General features: G+C 39.2%; 1 protein-coding gene across 2 annotated transcripts; it reads right to left on the reverse strand.

Annotated features, from left to right (window-relative positions):
- Positions 1–8,115: 8,115 nt before the first annotated feature.
- LOC112173331 (VAN3-binding protein) lies at positions 8,116–17,958 on the reverse strand. 2 transcript variants are annotated; one of them, XR_005802078.1, is made up of 8 exons: positions 17,488–17,958; positions 17,277–17,399; positions 15,876–16,323; positions 15,097–15,333; positions 14,970–15,019; positions 14,815–14,872; positions 14,365–14,693; positions 8,116–8,210 (listed from the first exon to the last, which is right to left on the reverse strand). XR_005802078.1 is itself a non-coding variant. In XM_024310944.2 (7 exons), the coding sequence occupies exons 1-7, from the start codon at positions 17,842–17,844 to the stop codon at positions 14,485–14,487; spliced, it is 1,482 nt and encodes a 493-aa protein (XP_024166712.1). In that variant the 5' UTR covers positions 17,845–17,958; the 3' UTR covers positions 14,274–14,484. The 2 variants fall into 2 exon arrangements, 1 of the variants encoding a protein (XP_024166712.1); XM_024310944.2 differs by lacking the exon at positions 8,116–8,210 and having other exon boundaries at positions 14,274–14,693.
- Between the last annotated feature and the right edge of the window lie 1,276 nt (positions 17,959–19,234).

Raw genomic sequence — 19,234 nt, forward strand, 5'->3', positions numbered from 1 at the left:
GAAGGTTGTGCTCGATTGGTATTTTGATATTTTCCTATTCTTCCAGTCTACTGAATTTTTGTAAGATTTTTCTGGACCTATATCTGTTGCTTTAGTTTGAGATTTGTAACAAGTTTAGGCCGGTGTAATTGTGAATGTCCTAACTCATAACCACTAACTGAAAGTCTCTTATATATAATGGGCTAAATACTATTTAGTACCATGTGGATTAAGCCAAACATCGATTCAATCCCTCGACTTTCAATTTCATCAAAAACACCCCTACAATATCATTTTCTCGTCCAATAGGTCCATCCGACTCAATTCGGATTCAAATTTGCTCACCACCAAAGTATTGGTGGTGATACCACCACTCAATACAAAACTATCACGTGTTATAAAACATAATTATAGTTTATCGTGATGTTTTATTAAAAAATTATATTTTAAGTATTCAATTAATTCTATATGACGTGACAAGTTTTAATAGGTTAGTGATATCACCACAAAATAAATGTGCTGGGATACCACTACATGAGTGTGTGAGTTACTAACAGCTAACTACCCGATCAAAAAAATTTTGAATCCACTCAATTCCGACAATTTCAGCAGTTAAGTGCTGACGTGGCATTTCCAACTCATCAGAAGTGGGGCCCACATGGAAGTGAAATTCCCAAACTGTCCCTGGCCAACTGAATATGGAAAAATCCAAAATAAATTTCACACTTTGAGGTTGGGGAGACTCAAACCTCCCTCAACACATATGCAAATGAAAGTCCCAACCACCAGACCACTTGCATGGTATTGATATATTGCAAACAAAAATAATATATATCTATATAAGAATTTTTTTTTTTTTTTTAAAACAATGTGTCATCATCGTCACACTTTTGCCCATAAACTCGAGGCCCCATCAGATCATCAGCCTCTTGTTCCTATAGGAAATGAATACCCTACAGTAAAAATCAGCACTCACAATCAAAAAGACCAAATCTTTACAATCTAAAACACTTTAAACTTACCTTTGGAAGTCGAACTTGTTGTTTGTCAAGACAATCATTAGTGTGGAGCTGTCTTTCTTCATTGCTCAGCTCAGAAATGTAGATTTCACATAGAGGGCACTACACCACCAAACCCCCATTTTCATCCTTAATGATTCCATCGCCTTCTTCCTCAATCCCATTCAGCCTCAGCAGCACATCGATCTCCTCGAAATCCTCGCCATTACTAGAACCAAAACCCCAATCGACTCCAGGCTTAATCAACCTAGACTCTATCGAATTCCACAAATACCCCCCTTTTGGTTTTGACAATACCACAGGGTACTAAATAGTATTTAGCCCATAATTATGTATCACATTGTGATTAATGCTTTGATTTCATTCAATGGAAACTGAGTCTCTTAGATCATTAGTCCTTTGACTCAGGTTGCTCTTGTTTCTTCATTTTGCCATATCTGTTTCAAAAGTGGCTACTAGTTTAAGGTACCTATGCTAAGGCACTAGCTTTGCCAAAGTGGGTAATTGTATGTGTAGCTGACCTTATGAACCTAGCTAGCTATAGGTTTTCAACTTTGCCTTATGAAGGTTTGGTTCGTTGAATAATATGCAGCTTCAAATTGAGTTTACAGGAAAAATAAGGCACACAGATTGTCCTTGGAGTTCAAGAGTTGTTTGCTTTTGCTCAGGACTTTCCTTACATTACAAGTCTCCTGATCTCCAACATCCAAAATCCAAATAATGTTTGCAATCCTATCGCACATGATGCCTGCTCTTTCTCTTGTTCTCTATAGATATCGAGTAGCCTCGAAACTCCACAGCGCGTCCCTCTGATTCTTGCATGCAGGCTTTATGATTTCTCGGATTCTGTTTCCAGTCCTAGATAACAAGAAGTTGGTCTTTCCACGTAAAGTTGAACAAGTGCCTTCGAGCCAGGCATAATGTCACAGAGGCAGTAACTTTTGGAACTGTATATAGAGCAAGTGCCTTTCAGCACCACTGTAAGTTGGAATACAGGTAGAGGTGGCAAACGGGCGCAGGCCTAGTCGTGCTTCGTGCCATGCTTGGACCGGTCCATTTATTATCGTGTCAGGCTCGTTCCGGCCTATTTACTTAAACATTAAGCCCGAGCCCATATCGTGTCGGGCCGTGCTCGTGCCGGACCAATAAACGGGCCGTGCTCATGCCTACCTACTATAAAGCACGATTTTAAAATTTTAATTTGAATAAATAAAAATTAATTTTATTTAACTATTTAGAAAATTAAAATAAATTAAGTTCTACAATATTTTTCTTAATCTTAGCTTTTTAAGATTAGTTTTTTAATATTTTTTATATTCCACTACAAAAAAGAAAGAAAAAAAAAATAAGTCAAAATATATTGCTTGTAGTATATTATTGCGAGATTAATCTTTATTAATATAATTAAGATATAGTATCATATTATTCTTTCCTTCATTCTATAGTTGTATTATTATGAGATTAGAAAAAATATTTTATGTCAAAATAAGGATATAATGTTTTATTTCACTATTTTGACAATATAAAGAAATAGCATTAGTGGAATTGTCATGAGATTTTAAATAAAGATGTCTAATATTCAAATCTCATCGTTGTGGTTTTTAAATATTTTTAAAAACAAAAATGAAATTTTGTGTTTGTAACGGGCCGGCCCACAATATGTCGTGCTCGGACCGGGCCGGGCCAATGGGCCAATATTCTTAGGCCCAACCCGGCCCATTATTCTAACATGCTCGGGTCATGCCGGGCCACTAACGGACTTGGACCGTGCCGGGCCTCTTTTAATCTTGCCGGGCCAGTGCCGTGCTCGTGCTTAACGGCCCGTTTGCCACCTCAAAATACAGGTAGTTACGACTTACGATCAAGATAGTAAGAACCAAGTACAGTAGCTAGGCTATAGAGCTTACTCTTTCTCTAACGTGATTGCTCTTTATGTTTATCATCAAGTGACAGTTTTGGTTCAAGATTATTAAACTCTATCCCTCATTAACGTAGAGAATTTATGAATGGTATTAATATGTGCATCCAGAGATAATTACGTACTGAACAAGAATTGTATTATTCTATTTTGTAATAGAAATGAAACTTTTGTTATTTCAAAAAAAAAAAATGAAACTTTTGTCTTATGAATTGAAGTGCAAATTATGTAATTTGTATAGTAGATTATTATCACATATTATCTGTTATAATTTTTTGTTCACAAAGAAGAATAAAGATAGTTGTTCAGTCTTATGCTTGGGTGCTGTTTCGTTAGTAGTCCCCCTAAATAAGAATATAATCCACAAAAGAATAGAGTCACTTAAGCCTAATTTGGCTTCTGGTGCTTATGAACTTATGGCTTATAATTTTATAAAATAGGGTTTTTGACCATTTACCCTAATTTTAGGGATTTTTTTTCTCCCTTAGACCATCCACTTATTTTTTTCCCACTTATCCATAAAGACTCTAATTAATAAGGTTTTCCCTAATACCTAATTAAATTTTTTCTTTCTTTTTTCTTTTTTTAGACTATTTTGTCATCACCCCTTTGTTACATAGAGAGAGATCTAGAGAGAGAGAGAGAGAGAAGCCATAGGAGACTTGACTGGAGTCCCGTCACAGGCAGCCGGACTCTGGTCACATATCGCCGAAATCAGGTCACCGAACTCCAGCCGCCAGACTTATCTGAAAACCTCGCTAGATGTCTCCAAAAAGGTCATCGAAGATCTCATAGGTAACCAGAGAGGTTTATTGCCCCCTTAATAAACATTTATTGGGGGCAATAAAAGTTTATGAAAACTTGCCGGAGGTCGCTAAAGAGGTGGTCAAAGATCTCATAGGTCGCCGGAGAGGTTTATTACCCCCCAATAAACCTTTAGGTCGCAGGAATGGGAACTGATTTCTCTAAAATTAGACAAATAAAATTTTGATTAAAGAAAAAGATGAGGAGATTACATTAGTACAAAACTTTTATTGGAGGGCAATAAGTGTTGGAAAATGTTTTATTGCCCCCTAATAAACGTTTATTGCCCTCCAATAAATGTTTTTTAGGAGACAATAAAACTTTTTTTTTCCTTCTTTTCTTTCTTTCTGGGCCTTGTGCCCCTATTTTACCCCCAAAAAAAAAGGAGACGAGGCATGATTTAATTTGACTCCGTCACTGTTAAAAAGCGCAAGTACAGCTACAACTTCGCTCTAGTGTTCAAGGAATTCGCGATGTCGAACTGGTCAGATTGGAATTGTGCTCCATCGCTGAGGATGAAGATGATGATAACGGTGCACGGCGGCAACCTCCGATTCCAGAAGAGCAGCTGCTGATGCCGAACCCAGACTGATTATGCATGTTTCCTATCCAGTACCCAGAGCAGGAAGAAAAGAGTATCGAGGCGGAGGTAGAGGGGGATCGACTGACTGAGATTTTCCGGAAGCGGGCTGAGGCGGCTATTTTGCAGAGAGAGAGGAGAGAGAGATGATGAGAGAGAGAGAGAGAGAGAGAGAGAGAGCCGGTTTTGTGGTTGAAGAAGGAGAACTTGATGTCGTGGAAGGAACGCTGAAAATTTCACCAGCGATGAGGAGTAGGTCGGTGGCAATGTGGCGGAGCTTGGCGAGATCAAATCTAGAGAGAGAGAGAGAGAGAGAGAGAGAGAGAGAGAGAGAGAGAGAGAGAGAGAGAGAGAGAGAGAGAGAGAGAGAGAGAGAGAGAGAGAGAATACCGGTGACGGGGTCGTGCTGGAGAGAGTGGCATGATGTAGTTTATTAATTAGGTTGAGGGCAAAATAGTTATTTTACTTTAAATTAGGTTAGTGTGAATAAAAATACGTTGTTGGAGTAAGTGGAATAATTTTGGCTCATTTTGGTGCTTTGAGTCAAGGACCCCAAAAAATAATTTAAATTGTAAATTGGGTTTGGTGGTACAAAAGCTAGCCACTTATAAAACACGCTCTCACTTCCCCATACTATAACTATAAGCAGGGCTTTTAAAAGCCATCCAACTTTTGTCTAATATACCCATGTTGCCAACTTTTGACTTTACAACACTTCTAAAACCAAAATTTACCAAACACTCATCTACTTAATAAATTTCACAGCAAATTAATCACATAGCACAACTAAGACTGCTTTTAAATTAATCACCTCAAGGCCAAACTGGGCCTTAGTCACAATGTTGTCTTTTATCTTGTTATATCTAAACTCGAATTTTCTTACAATATTAATGATTCCTTCACTTCCTAACCAAGTAAAGCTAGCTAGCTTGGTAACCCAGAGATAGAGATAGCTCTATCACTCCTTTTTATTTTCTTGTTTAATTTTTTGTGCTTTGTTTAAGCCTCTCCTTTTTTTTTCTTTTTTTTTTTTAAAGGGGTTTGGAACCCAACCTAACTGGGAGGCTCAACCCCACGCCCGATTCCATTTATACAAAAAGAAAGGAAAAGGGGGACTAGACCAAAACTTCTCCCCTAAAAAGAAAACAATAACAACTCTAGACTAAAAACAAGACAACAAAGGCTATAGGTTAATATACGAGTGGCCATAGCAAATTTGGATCACCCATAAAAGTAGCCATAAGAAAACAAAAAATAAATTATAGAGACTCACTGCAGCTGCAATAATGCACCATATAATTAAACAATTATAGGTGGCTATGCAACAACAAATATAAAGTGCAAGCTGCAAATCGGTAGGACTTTGTAGCCTTTGGTTTACATGTTGCTCCAATTCAACTTAAAAGATATGCTTCTAGCTGCATACTCTGACAAGACAAAAGCTTGCCCCAAGTATAAATGCTGCGGCAACAATGTTGCTTCCAAAAGCACCAAAAAAATATACTTGCAACCCATAACTGCAGAATCCCAACCAATTCAGCGATAATGAAGGACTCCTAAGGCATCATCACGAAGCTTAGAAACAATCTCCATTGGAGCCGTAGGGAGCCAGGTAAGAGAAGGAAATGCCAATCCCAAATTTACCAAGCAATCTACCACCGAGTTGCCTTCCCTATGAATATGACTACAATGAAGCATGAAATTAAGACGAGATAAACAATTGTGCCAATGAACACGCAGAGGCCAAGGGGGCATGAAGGTAGAAGACTTCAACCCTTCAATCACACCCATAGAATCACTCTCTAACCAGAGAGTATGCCAACCAAATTGATAAGCAAACTCTCTCCAATAATCACTGCCATTAACTCTGAATAAAAAGCATTCTAGAAACCCAAGTTCTGACAATAGCCTCCAACATAATGCCCACCATAAACTCTAAAGATGCCACCACATGCAGCTGGCCCAAGGTTCCCTTTAGCAAGGCCATCAATGTTGAGCTTAACCCGGGAGTAAGTCGGAGAAAGCCACCTAACCATACGAGGGAGTTGCACCTGTTGAATAATGACTAAACTCCAAATTCCTTAAGAATATTTAAGACTCTCCATTTGTTGCACACACAATAATTTTCAGCTCTTGGTTTCCCTGAAAATCCTCCAAGATGATGAACTGCTGGTCCTTCGTTGGAAAAGTCTATGCCATCCTCACCTTTCAATTACTCGTCACCCTTGGTGTCGGTGCCACCTTCAGATTGGTCCCTTCAATTTCCCACTTCTTGCTCAAAACCCATGCCGACATTGTCGTCTCTGTCGTCATCATCCCCACACCCTTCGTTGGTGCGCTTCCTTTTCTTCTTTCTCTTCCTTTAGCGTTTTAGGTGGGCTTTGGTTTTGACTGTTTGTTGCTTTGGCTTGATCGATCACAGTGCTGATCCCAATGCTTTGTCTCAGCCACCTCAAGCCGATTAACTGCTTCTTGATCGCAATTTTCACTGTCTCCCTTGCTTTCTAAGTCAGAATTGTTTGTGTACTCACCCCTGGTCAGTATGTGCTGATCATATTCTTTATTGTTTGACTTTTTGATATAGTGGTTGAGTATTGATCTTGCAGAATTTGTTAATGTACACAGTACACTTATAGTGGGATAGTTAAATTCGAAAAATATATCTTCTTCTTCTTCTTTTTTCTGATTTTGCAACCATAATTGGTTCACATTGTGTAATTTTTGTTCAATTGGTAACAAGGACGAAGCCAAGTGAGGGGTAGCCCAACCCAAAATTCTTCCAATTCTTTACATTGTATAAGTGTGCTACTTAATCAAGGCTTAGATTTTGGTTCAATTGGCAAAGTGACAACTTCTGTATCTCTTTCTGAAGTTCTGACCTAGATTCGAGTCCCCTAGGCTGTTTGTTCTAACCTGGGTTCGAGTCCCCTAAGTTGTTTTGTTTGTTATTAACTCATATCTTTCTCCATTTTTTGCATCGTTTTCATTTCTTTAGTTCCTATTCTTCTTCTTCTTCTTCTTCTTTTTGCCTCTTTCCCCATTTTCTCCTTCCTTTTTCTCTTTTTTTTTTTTCCCTTCTTTTGTTACAACTTTTCTATCAGTTTTTCCTATTAGTATTGCTTAAAAAAAAATTTCTCTTAAAGGCAAATCTTGTCTGTTTTTCTTTGCTCTTTCCACATCTTGTTCTCTCTTTTTTTCTTTAGTTACAACATTTAGTCTTTCTCTAAAATTTAGTCTCAAAATCCAAATCTGCATCTTGGCTACATCCCTGATCGGTAACAAGGATATAACCGTTGTGGCTTTTGTTACTCTCACACTATACACATTCTAGTCATAGCTTACTAGAACCTTTCTAATAAAGTAATCTGAGGTTCACATCCAAAACCAATTGGCAATGGATGGAGTGGCCCAAACCCTTATGAACCCATAGGTAAGGTCCCATTTTTTTCATGTGGGATGTATATATCCTCAACACTTTCCTATTTGAAGCCTTGCATTGTCTGGTTGTCTATGCACTCATTCAGGTATGTATCTTGTGCTTGTTTGAACTTTGAACCGTCTAGGCACTTCCTTGTGTTTCAATTTTTCAGGTTTTCGAGTACTGTTAGGGTTTGTGAAAATTGATATATGATGTGGCTAATTGGTTGCAGGCATTTTTCCCTCTTGGTAAGATCTATGTGATGATATTTGGAGCCTCTGTTTGGGTTTTAATTAGGAGGAGAAACTGTAAATCCCACAATCTATACCACCCGTAGTGTATAATTGCTAATGTATGTGCTTATTGCTAGTGTATGTCACTTTTAACTCTGCCTGTACTTAACTATGGTTTTTGAATTGAAAATATGAAACTAAGCAAGATATGTTCCCACAAAGAATTTCATCAATATTGTACATGTGCTTCCGAATACTAATCATGTTGAAGGATGTCGACATCATGTGTGCCTCTCCAAACTAGGGTTTAGTGTTAGAGTTGTAATAGGAGAAGGTTCTAGAAATCTTAGTTATGATCGGATACTATTACCTTTCTTGTACTCTGTAATTCCATATATAAAGGGCTCCTATTATCAATAATACAACACAATTCTCTCTGCAATTCCTTTTTACTAAAACACGTTATCAGCACGAGCTTTAACCCTAACTTAAGAAAAAAAAGAAAAAAAAAATCCTAAAACCTAAAAGCTGCCGCAGCCTCAAACCCTAGCCGCAAGCCCGCCAACCTACCTCCTCACTGCAGCCCTTGTTGCCGCTGTTGCTGCTTTCCTGCGTTGCTGCCTACCGCAACTTGTTGCTACTGCTGTTGCTGCTGCTGCTGGAAACTGTTGCTGCTGTTGAAAACTGTACTGAAAACTGCTACTGCTGCTGCTGCTGCCCTAACACGCCTGCTCCAACACGCGCGTGTTCTCAAACCCCAAATCATCACGTAAGTTTTTGTAACTAAAGTTACTGCTTTCATGTATTTTAAATTACTTTTATTTTCTATAGAATTTTGAAATATATGAACATGGTTTTGAGTATTTAATGAGCGGAATTGTGAGGATTCACGCTTAACGAACTAAGAGCGTTCATAACTAATGAACTAAGAGTGTTCATAATTAAACGAACTAAGAGTGTTCATAATGCTCTGACTAAGAGAGTCCGTAAGCATCAAATTGTGACCATATTAAAATATCATTGTTTGGTCTAATCCAAATATTCTTGGAAATTGATTTCTTGGTAGCATACCTCGGAAATCTTATTATTTTAGTTTTCGTAAAAGTTTAGCTCCGAAACTAATATATTTTCTCTTCTTATTTTCAGGATGTCGAATGAACCTAGACTCGACTTTCCCATGCTTGACTCAACATGCTCGGATTACCATAGTTGGGTAACCGATGTTGAGAACCACCTCACTTCAAAGGGAATATTACCCATAATCCAGGAACCTAACCCGGACCTCGTGTTCACACGAACACCTACAAAGCATGCTCAAGCAGTTATTTTGATGCGACGTCATATGGACAAAGCACTCAAATTGGAGTATATGTCAATCAAAGATGCAAGAGAGCTATGGGTAGCGCTAGAAGAGCACTTTGGCAATGTCCAAAATTCCCTCCTCCCTGACTTGAATGTTCAATGGAACAATCTGCGCTTCGCTGACTTCAAGTCTGTTGCTGAATATAATTCAGAAACTCTTCGCCTACAATCCATGTTGAGATTTTGTGGACAACCTGTCACAGAGCAAGAGCTAATTGAGAAAACTCTCTCCACCTTCCACGTTTCAGCCATTGTGGTATCAAAGCAATATCGTACTGAGGTCAATGCTGGACGGATCACGAGGTTTCATCAGCTTATCAATGTTATATCTGTAGCTGAGAAACATGATAACATACTCGTGAGGAATTATAATTCAAGGCCCATTGGAACTAAGAGCGTTCATGAGGCGAATTATAATTCACCCAAAGGAGGGCGCAAGGAGCGGAACCCTAATAAGGGACATGAAGGACGTATGGGTCCATATAACCGCCCTAACAAGGAAGGAAACCGCAAGTTTGGTGCGGATACAAGTGGTAGCAATGCCACACGTGGGAGAGGTGGTCGTGGTATCCCTGGCCTTGGTGGTAGCGCTATGGGTCGTGGTGGCGGCACCAACCCTCCTAGGGAATGCCCACAACGTGCACCTCAATTAAAGGGAGGCAACCACAATGATGTGTGTCATCGATGTAGATCAAGTGAGCATTGGTTCAAGCAATGCAAGGCAAGCGAGAAACTTGTTGTAGGATACAGGGCATACAGGGACCTGAGGGAGCAAGAAGTATACCTTGCAGAAGAAGAAGATGGTGAAGATGTCAATCTCACCATAGAGGACTTCAAAGCTGGAGATAAAGTGCACAAGGATGCCACAGACTTTGATTAGAATAGTCTTTTTATTTTCCATGAATTTTGTAATGGCAATATGCCTTAGTCAATAAATGACAATTGTATTAACTCTTTCTCATGTGGCGCACTCAATGAAATATGATGTCTAGGAAAGTATTTGAGATTAGTGGTACTTAAGAGAGCCTCGCTCCACCAACATCTCTCTCTACTTTCCTGGTCATATTTGATTGGAGTTACCAAACGGACTGAGTAACTACAATTTGTCTAAGTTTGATGTTCTTTATTTTGGATTAGATTTTTGGAAACTTTGATGTAATCATTGACTATTAATAAAGTGTCGATTCTTTTACTTAATGTCCTGGACATACCTTAATTCAAACTTTATTATTTGAAAGATATAAGAGCCAATGGTTTTCATGTGGAAACACATTGTGAGAATGGACAAGAGTTCATTTGCATCACCTCTAATGACTACGGACATAAACGAGTATTAGAGAAACTTATGTGTCGCTCTAGTGGGTTGTATGCAACCACTATTTGAGTCATTGAATCCAACTACGTCATGAGAGATGATTTATGGGATTCTGACACATATAGGCTTTGACATGACCCTTTGGGACACCCAGGTTGTGACATGATGATCCGTGTATTAAAGATTTCACACAGACATCCATTTTTCAGAATGAAAAGAAGTAAGAACCAAGAATTGGTTCGAGGAGCTGCACATGCGCCTCATGGCGTCATGATTGTGCAAGACTAGCCACACATGTCCGACACCGCCTACCCCCTGCGGCCAATACATGGCATTGACTCCATGTATGGAGACTTGGCTCCTCTCTGTACTTCTCAAAGTAAATTGTGACATTCTGGCTCAACCAAAACCTTTATTGGTTGATTTTAAGACCAATCTTTCGTTCTATAAAGCCTGTTTTTTAGGATCAAGACCATCCTATGCAAATGACACTAAAGAAATAATTACATTCTTACATAGAATCCAAGGGGATTTTGTGGATCAATTCAACTAACTTGCGAACTGCTTAGATCTTTTATGGTGTTAGTTAATGTGCGGACCAGCTGGTCACATATCGCACCATCATCCACTCATAATGCTGCTTATGAGGAACTCCTAGCCCAGAACATATGGTTACGGGCTCACTACATAGATCATCTCATTCAGTCAATTTGACTTGATAATGCTAGAGAGTTTACATCGAAAATTTTCGATGACTATTTCATATCACTGGGTATTGATATTAAGTATCATATTCCCATGTACACACCCAATTGGTCTCGCGGAAAAGCCACCATTAAAAGACTACGATGGTAGCCCGGACTTTGGTAATGTGCACCAATATTTCCGCTTGGGTTATGCAATATCGCATGCAGCTATGCTACTTCGTCTACGACTCATAGCAGCCACTCAACTTTTATTTGCGTTACAGCTAGTGACTGGGTTCGAGTCTAATATCTCGTACATATGCATATTTGAGTGTGCGGTTTATGTGCCAATTGCGCTGCCACAGCGCATCAACATGAGTCAATGCAACGAATGCATATATATATATATATATATATATATATATATTTGTGTTGGACATAAGTCTCCAACTATAAGTCCACTATGTAGAACCCTTGACAGGCGATCTCTTTTTTTGGCTAGATTTGTGAATTGTCACCTTGATGAGACAGTCTTCCCGTCGTTAAGGGGAGATTAGAACGTCAATGTTCAACAGGAACGATAGGAATTGTCATGGTCTGTCCCCACTATGTCTCATCTTGGTCCCCTAAAAGTGACGAGATCACATATACATGCTGCAAACATGTCTGCAATGATTGATGTCCCTACAGGAGGACATGGTGCCACCTAGAGGAGATGGGTACTGCACCGCTACCATGAATGGTGGTATGGTGACGCCACAAGGTGGCATAATGGCGTCATAGGCCATGGGTTCCGCTAGAAAGCGTAGGAGACCCATAGGTTCGATGGATTCTCGCCCTAGGAAGAGAGCGAGTTTGGCACAACTTGATCCATTGATCATTGATACTCAAAATCCGTCTCATGAGAATATTCTGGATTGTGATTATGTCCAGGAGACATCGTTGGGGGACGCCTCAATGTTAGAACCAATTCCTGAGAATATAGAGATCTCTACGAATTACACTAGTGTACATGAAGATGTGGAATTATTGAGACCAATGACATCGAACCTTACTCCATTGAAGAATGCCAACGTAAAGAAAATTGGCCTAAATGGAAAGATGTAATCCAGGTTGAATTGGATTCACTAACGAAGAGGAAGGATTTCGGGCCTGAGATGCCAACACCTCCTAACATAAAACCTGTTGACATTAATAGGTATTCGTGAGATAGCGTGATGAGAAAAAGAGATGATTATCTTGCCTTATGGCGCAAAGCTTCTCACAAAACCCCCTGGAATCGACTACGAGAAGACATACTCTCTCGCAATGGATGTCATTGCACTCCACTACCTTGTCAGTTTAGTAGTTTCTAAATAACTGAACATGTAGCTTACGAATGTGGTCACTACGTATCTCTATGGGGATCTAGATACAGAATATAATGAAGGTTCTTGTGGACTTCATTTACCCAAATCAAGTGGCTCTTGATCACGGAGCGTGTTTGCAATGAGGGTGAAACGCTCACTAAAGTGACTACTTGATTGGGAAGGGATATGATGAACTATGCCCCTGCGTTTTCATGACAAGTTTTGGATTTGCAATTGTCACGGTTTATGTTGATAAAAATAATTGGAATCCTTGAGAGTTAAAGGAAACCGCCGAACACCTGAAATCCGAGTTTTGAGATGAAAGACCTTGGGAGAACATGGTTTTTTCTAGATTTAGAACTTGTATACCGTGTCAATAAATGCTTTGCATTTTGATAAAGTCAAAGATGCACTCCCATGGTCGTCCGTAGTCTTGACCCTAAGAGGGATACGTTTCGTCCCAGGGATGATGACGAAGACGTGTTAATTGGTAGAAGTGTCTTACCTAAGTGCAATAGGCGCATTATTGTACTTAACACAATACAAGACTGGACACCTCATTTGTTATGAACTTGTTGGCTAGATGTAGCCCTGTGCCAACGCAACTCCATTGGATTGGTATAAAGACAATTTTTCGTTACTTAAAATGTACGATAGATATGGGCTTGTTCTATCCCTTCAGAAAGAAAAGAATGACCGAAGAATGAGAACGGATTTGATTAGCCCAAGTGGCACTGTCGAAGACGCCGTGATCGGCAAAGCCGCCGGCCACCCATCCTCCTCCCTTGCATCAAAACGATGATGATGTTTTGATGGAATTTGCTGATATAGGGTATCTCTCTGACCCTCCCAAACGGATTATGTCTTTACCATGGGAATTACTGCGATATCTTGGAGGTCTACAAAGCAAACCCTTGTTGCTACTTCCTCAAATCATGTAGAGATTATTGCTCTACATGAAGCCATGTGAGAATGCATATGGCTAAGGTCTGTAGTTAGACACATTCGAGGAACTTGTGGTTTGAAGTCTGCCACAGATGAATCTATGCTGCATTTATGAAGATAATGCAGCATGTATTGAGCAAATGAAATTATGTTTCATCAAGGGCGACAATACCAAGCATATATCGCCTAAGTTCTTTTACAATCAGCAACAACAAGCACTTCTAAATATTGAAGTGAACCAAATCCGATTAGAGGATAATGTAGTGGACTTATTTACTAAGTCGTTACCAAAATCCACCTTCGAGAAACATGTGAAGAGCATCGAATTGAGAAAGTTATCAGAACTCCCATGATTGTAGCAATTAGAAGGAGATATTGACATCAGGAGGAGGCATGATGTCTACATGTTCGATCTCGAAGAGTGAAGGACGTGTTATGCTCTTTTTGTCCTTCGACCAGGGTTATTTTTGTCCCGCAAGATTTTTGTTACCTGGCAAGATTTTTAACGAGGCAACGATCAAAAGGTCATCACTAAGTTTGAGCGGCACAATGGGGAATGTTAAAGGATGTCGACATCATGTGTGCCTCTCCAAACTAGGATTTAATGTTAAGAATTGTAATAGAAGAAGGTTCTAGATATCTTAGTTATGATCGGATACTATTACATTTCTTGTACTCTGTAATTCCCTATATAAAGGATTCATATTATCAATAATACAACACAATTCTCTCTGCAATTCCTTTTTACTAAAACAATTCAGTGCTTTTGCTCATGACCTTTTATATTATAGCCCTAGATAACATCACCTAACATTATTCATCTACCTTCTACTCAAGAGATTACAAGGCTACTGCTCTGCTAGGATTTCAATCATATTAATGCATGTTCTTTCTCTCGGCTACAATAGAGAGCAGCCTCGAAACTCCATGAGTCCAGACGTCATGTTCCCTCTGATTCTTGCACTCAAACTCCACGACTCCTCGCGATTCTGTTTTCAGTCCAAAGTAACGGCGCTGCTCTCCACCCTCGAACAAGTGCCTCCCAGGCCATGCCGGCATGTTCTTGCACACTTCCAACACAACATCTATGTACCCAAAAAGAAACTTATGTTATCCATTGTCAAATTGTCAGATAGTATGTTCCACATCACTAAAGCGCTGTAATAGCTACAGGAAGTAAGAACCAAGTATAGTTATAGAGCTTACTCTTTTTCTTTTTGGTGAATGTTCCTGCAACATGTTTGCTCTTCATTTTCAGCATCACCTATAAAAGACGTACAGTTACATGAATGATCAATAAATTATATAGGACAGACACTATGCTGAATAATAAAGTCTTATAGCAGACATCAGGATCTTACCTGGCCTGTTCGATGAATATAAACAGATACTACTTTCCAGTGAAGATCACCTGCAAGGTGCAAACCAAATATTGTTCAGTACAAGAGTCAAGATATATGGAGAGTTGTTTGATTTGGGAGTAGTAACCTTTTCGGGTGCGTTTGAGGAGTTCAGTTCCCCTAGCAAGCAGGTCTTGGTTAGAGGCCCCAAGAAAAGTGTTAGGAGCAGGGACAAGCTCTTCACTGCTACTAAAGCTGCCATTGCTGTTGTTATTGCCTTTACCACAGACCCCGATTCCCATTCCTTTTTCCACTGGTATCACTGCTGCTATGTTCCACACCTCCTTCATTGCCCTTGCCTTGAGAGTCGCTGCACCTCTTAAAGCTGTGCACACAATCAACACAGATTTTGATATCACTGAAAGGAGAACTAACTCGGTTCTCAAGAAAGAAAATTGGATTGCCGAACTAATTATAACAATGTCACATTATTTGGTGGACAATATTTGATATGAGCTTCAATAACAATTGTATGGTCACCAAAGATAGGCCGGTATTATACTTGTTGCTTGTCAGATATAAATGAGGTTATAAATGTTTGAATTAATTCATAAATTCTTAACACTTTGGCGAATAAAAGTAGTTGGTATTCTATTGAATTAGCTCTATAATAATGCTAGTGACACTAAATTTACTTGCTAATTGATATGTGTCTCAGATACAAATGAGGCTATGATTTCGCATTTAATTAAATAAAACAATGCACTATAATCATTTAGTGAACAATATTTGGTAAGTATAATTAAACAAAACAACGCAACATCATTTAGTGAACAAATTCGGCGAGTCTCACATTACTCTATTGTTTAATAAACTAATAAAGTATGCAGGGGACAATTTGTCTAGTAATTAGCAAAAGCTCGTTACCTGTGGCAGCGGCAGCAGTGAGAGTGGTAATATCATCATGAGAGCGAACATTGACTGCAGAGCTAACCACAGAAGTAAGATGGTCATGCTCAGCTCCCATCGCCTCTGCAGCTTCAGCACATTGTGCAGCTACCAATGTAGCAGCAGATGCCACAGCCATATCCGTCTTGGCCGCTTGTTCGTTGTTCTTTCTTGATGAGGTTGAAGAAGAAGCGGCTGTGGCTGCCGCAATGGCAGCTACAGCAGCAGCCACTGCGGCAACTGAAACGGCTGCGTGGACTTGAGCATTGTGGACTCTAGTCTCCTCCTTTTTCTTCTCTTTTCGATCCTTCAACCATCTCCCAACTGTCTTGGCTCCCCCGGTAGCAGGGGTACTACTGACATTTACAGCGCTGCTCCGACTGCCGTTGTTGAACAGCTGGTTTATGCTGTTGTGGTTGCGGAAGAACTGCATCCAAAGTTAGCATAGAGTTTAATTCACACAACTTTTATCTTTGATCAAAGAAAAACATTATTTCAACTTAACAGAGAAAAGGGTTATTTTAAGAAAAAGGTAAAAAAAATTTGTACTACATATCTGGTATGCATATTGACAATTTAACTGTACATAATGACATAGGAAGAGAAGGATAGTTGGAAAGAATGTGTAAATGTTTTAAACCAGGTTAATCATGATCACATATGCACACTCCATCTCCCATATGATTCTTATGCAAGGTGAGGTGGGAGACTCTACAAAGCTCAGTCAGTGCCATCTGGCTTACCAGCATTTTTTTTCTTTTGTAATCCAACCATGTTTTGCTTACGAGAAACAAAAGAGGCAAAGATACAGAGAACCATAACTGAGCACAGAGATTTTAGTTACCAAACTGAAGTATCTGAGTTAATTCATTTGCACACTCCACCGGTCTTTTCATTTTAGACACGTTGTCAGCTCTAAGGTAAGGCAGAGAGCCTGGATTTGACCGAAGCCAAAGCAAGGTCCAATCTTACTGCATCCATGATTTAAATTTTTGTCTCCACTCCTTTTTATTTTTCAATTTTGACTTGAAGAAAGAAAATAATGCCTTTGTTGATAAGACTCTTTTCCAGATTTTAAAGGAAATATAGAAAAGGCTTCTTAATCCTAAAAAGAAGAGAAAGGAGAAAAAGCATATTTTGATTATTTTCTCTTTACTATAATTAAAAAAAAAAAAAAGATTTTACTAAACTAAAACAGTAACACTGCAGAGAGCATCAGATAGTCTGTGGGTGACAGAAGGAAACAGAGATGCAGCTGAGTACATTGGTTGGTCCCCTTGTTTCCTTCTTTGACAAGTATGGTGGAATTTTTTTAAACATATTTATATGATCTTTAATAAAACAAAAGAGCTCAGAAACAGAGGAGGGGAAGAAGAAGACCTTAACGACGTCGTCGAACTCCTCCGATGGAGAAACAGGAGGGCTATCAGTCTCAAATGAGCCTCCGGCGTTCAATGGTCCAGAGCTGTGTGAAAGCCTCCCTGATGTTAATGGTGACACTTCCTGCCAAAACCCACAAAACCCAAATGAAAATTTGACCAAAAATAAATGGAGAAATGAAAATCCAAGAATAAAACTTAAGTTGAGCCACCTCTCTCATGGACTGTGACATAATGCGGTCCAGGACCAACTGAGAAGTAGCAGAGGTAGCAAAGTAGAATTGATTCCCAGACAGAACTGGAGTCTCTTCAGATTCTCCGGCTACATCTTCGGGTATAGAAGCTGCTGTGGTGGTGGTGCAAGAAGAAGAGTTGTGGGTGGACTTAGAGTTCATGCATTGAGGAACAGGGGGTGGTTGAGACAGAGCTTTGGAGACTTCAAGAGCAGAAGCACTCCAAGACCTTGAGAGGAACTCCATTGGGACTCTTGGGCTTTTGGGGAGGTTGTCAAGACCCACCGGAGTCTGCTCCGGCCGGCGAGAGCTCAACATTGGGAGTGTTTCTTCCATGAAAGGAGGGTTCTTTCTTGGACTTGGTGAAACAGAGGAAATGGGTTTGAATTTGATCAGAGGAAGAAGTGGGTTTTGGGGATCAACACACTGGAGATATATATACACTAAAGTATGCCCATGTTGTATGAATAATGCTCAATGAGTCCACATAGGTCACTTGGTCAAATTGAATTTTGAAGTACTTTTGGTGGTGCCACATGGAAAGATTGGTGTTTTATGAGCTTTTTTTGGAGATTATGAAGGATTGAAGGTAAGGGATGATTAGAGCATAAATGACAATTTTATACATTGGATATTTCATATTTGTGCAAAAAGAGATTTTAGGATGCTTTCTAGGGTTTAGGCCCAACTTTGGACCTAGTTTGATCATGTGACTAATCATCTTTCTTCAAAGGGGCTTTTGCTAGAATGATAGGAAACTTATCAACCCGCTTCTCTAGTTCAGTCTTCACACACACACCCAAATAAAACAAAAGTGATCAACACCATTTTTACAGCATACCAAACCCCTTTAGGCTTTTACCCAAATCCATCACATGCATCGAGCAATTTAGTAGAGAAAAATGGACATTCACGAAATAGAGAGTTTGCATTCTACTCCTTTCTATTTTCATGTACTTAATTTCAGTCATCAAAATTGTTTACTCTTTAAGCTCTTTCATAAGATTCTCGCTCATCTAAACTATTATAGTAAGTACAACTTGTCCGATTAATCAACAAATGATAATTGAGTAATTGTTATAACTAACTGGCTAAGAAATCACTGCCCAAATATATAAATAAACTGTCCGAATCATGGAATTACATTATAAAATCCTTAATCCAATTGTCAGAATCATTTATTTTTTAAGTTCTTTTATAGGATTCTTACTAATCTAAACTATTCTAGTAAGTACAACTCGTCCGATCAATCAACAATGATAATTATTATATCCAAATAGTCAAGAAATCATTGCGCAAAGATGTAAATAAATGGAATTATAGAGTTACATTATAGAATCCGGAGGTCCACACATTTAGCAAATGCATAAACCCCTAATTTGGGCTTGTATTAACAACAAACTCGGAATGAAGCATTTATTTAAGCTAGAGTTGGAGTGGTGGTGACATAGAGGTAGATCACATAACATAAGAATGAGATGTCAGAAGTGGTAGTGAACCATGAGTGATTGTGTTTTCTAAGCTAAAGGTGTAGGCAACGTCCAAGACCGACATGTTTGGAGGTCAAGACAAACTGAAAACGAACCATTTGCTTCTCTACTGTGCTGTTTTGGGACACAAAGCTGCGCACCGGAGAGGGACCTATGCTAAAATACGCGTGCCTGCGCACGTCATCATCTTCAACTTTGGCTTTTACATCGTAATATACAGACCCTTTTTCAAACTT

Source organism: Rosa chinensis, chromosome 6 (genome assembly GCF_002994745.2).
Source record: "Rosa chinensis cultivar Old Blush chromosome 6, RchiOBHm-V2, whole genome shotgun sequence".
Taxonomy (NCBI): Eukaryota; Viridiplantae; Streptophyta; class Magnoliopsida; order Rosales; family Rosaceae; genus Rosa; species Rosa chinensis.

Coding starts and splice junctions, on each gene's coding strand:
- LOC112173331 (XM_024310944.2), bottom strand. CDS start 17,844: ATGGAAGAAACACTCCCAATGTTGAGCTCTCGCCGGCCGGAGCAGACT. Junction 16,324..17,276: donor AGTTCGACGACGTCGTTAAG/GTCTTCTTCTTC, acceptor CTTTGGATGCAG/TTCTTCCGCAACCACAACAG. Junction 15,020..15,096: donor CCTCAAACGCACCCGAAAAG/GTTACTACTCCC, acceptor TGCACCTTGCAG/GTGATCTTCACTGGAAAGTA.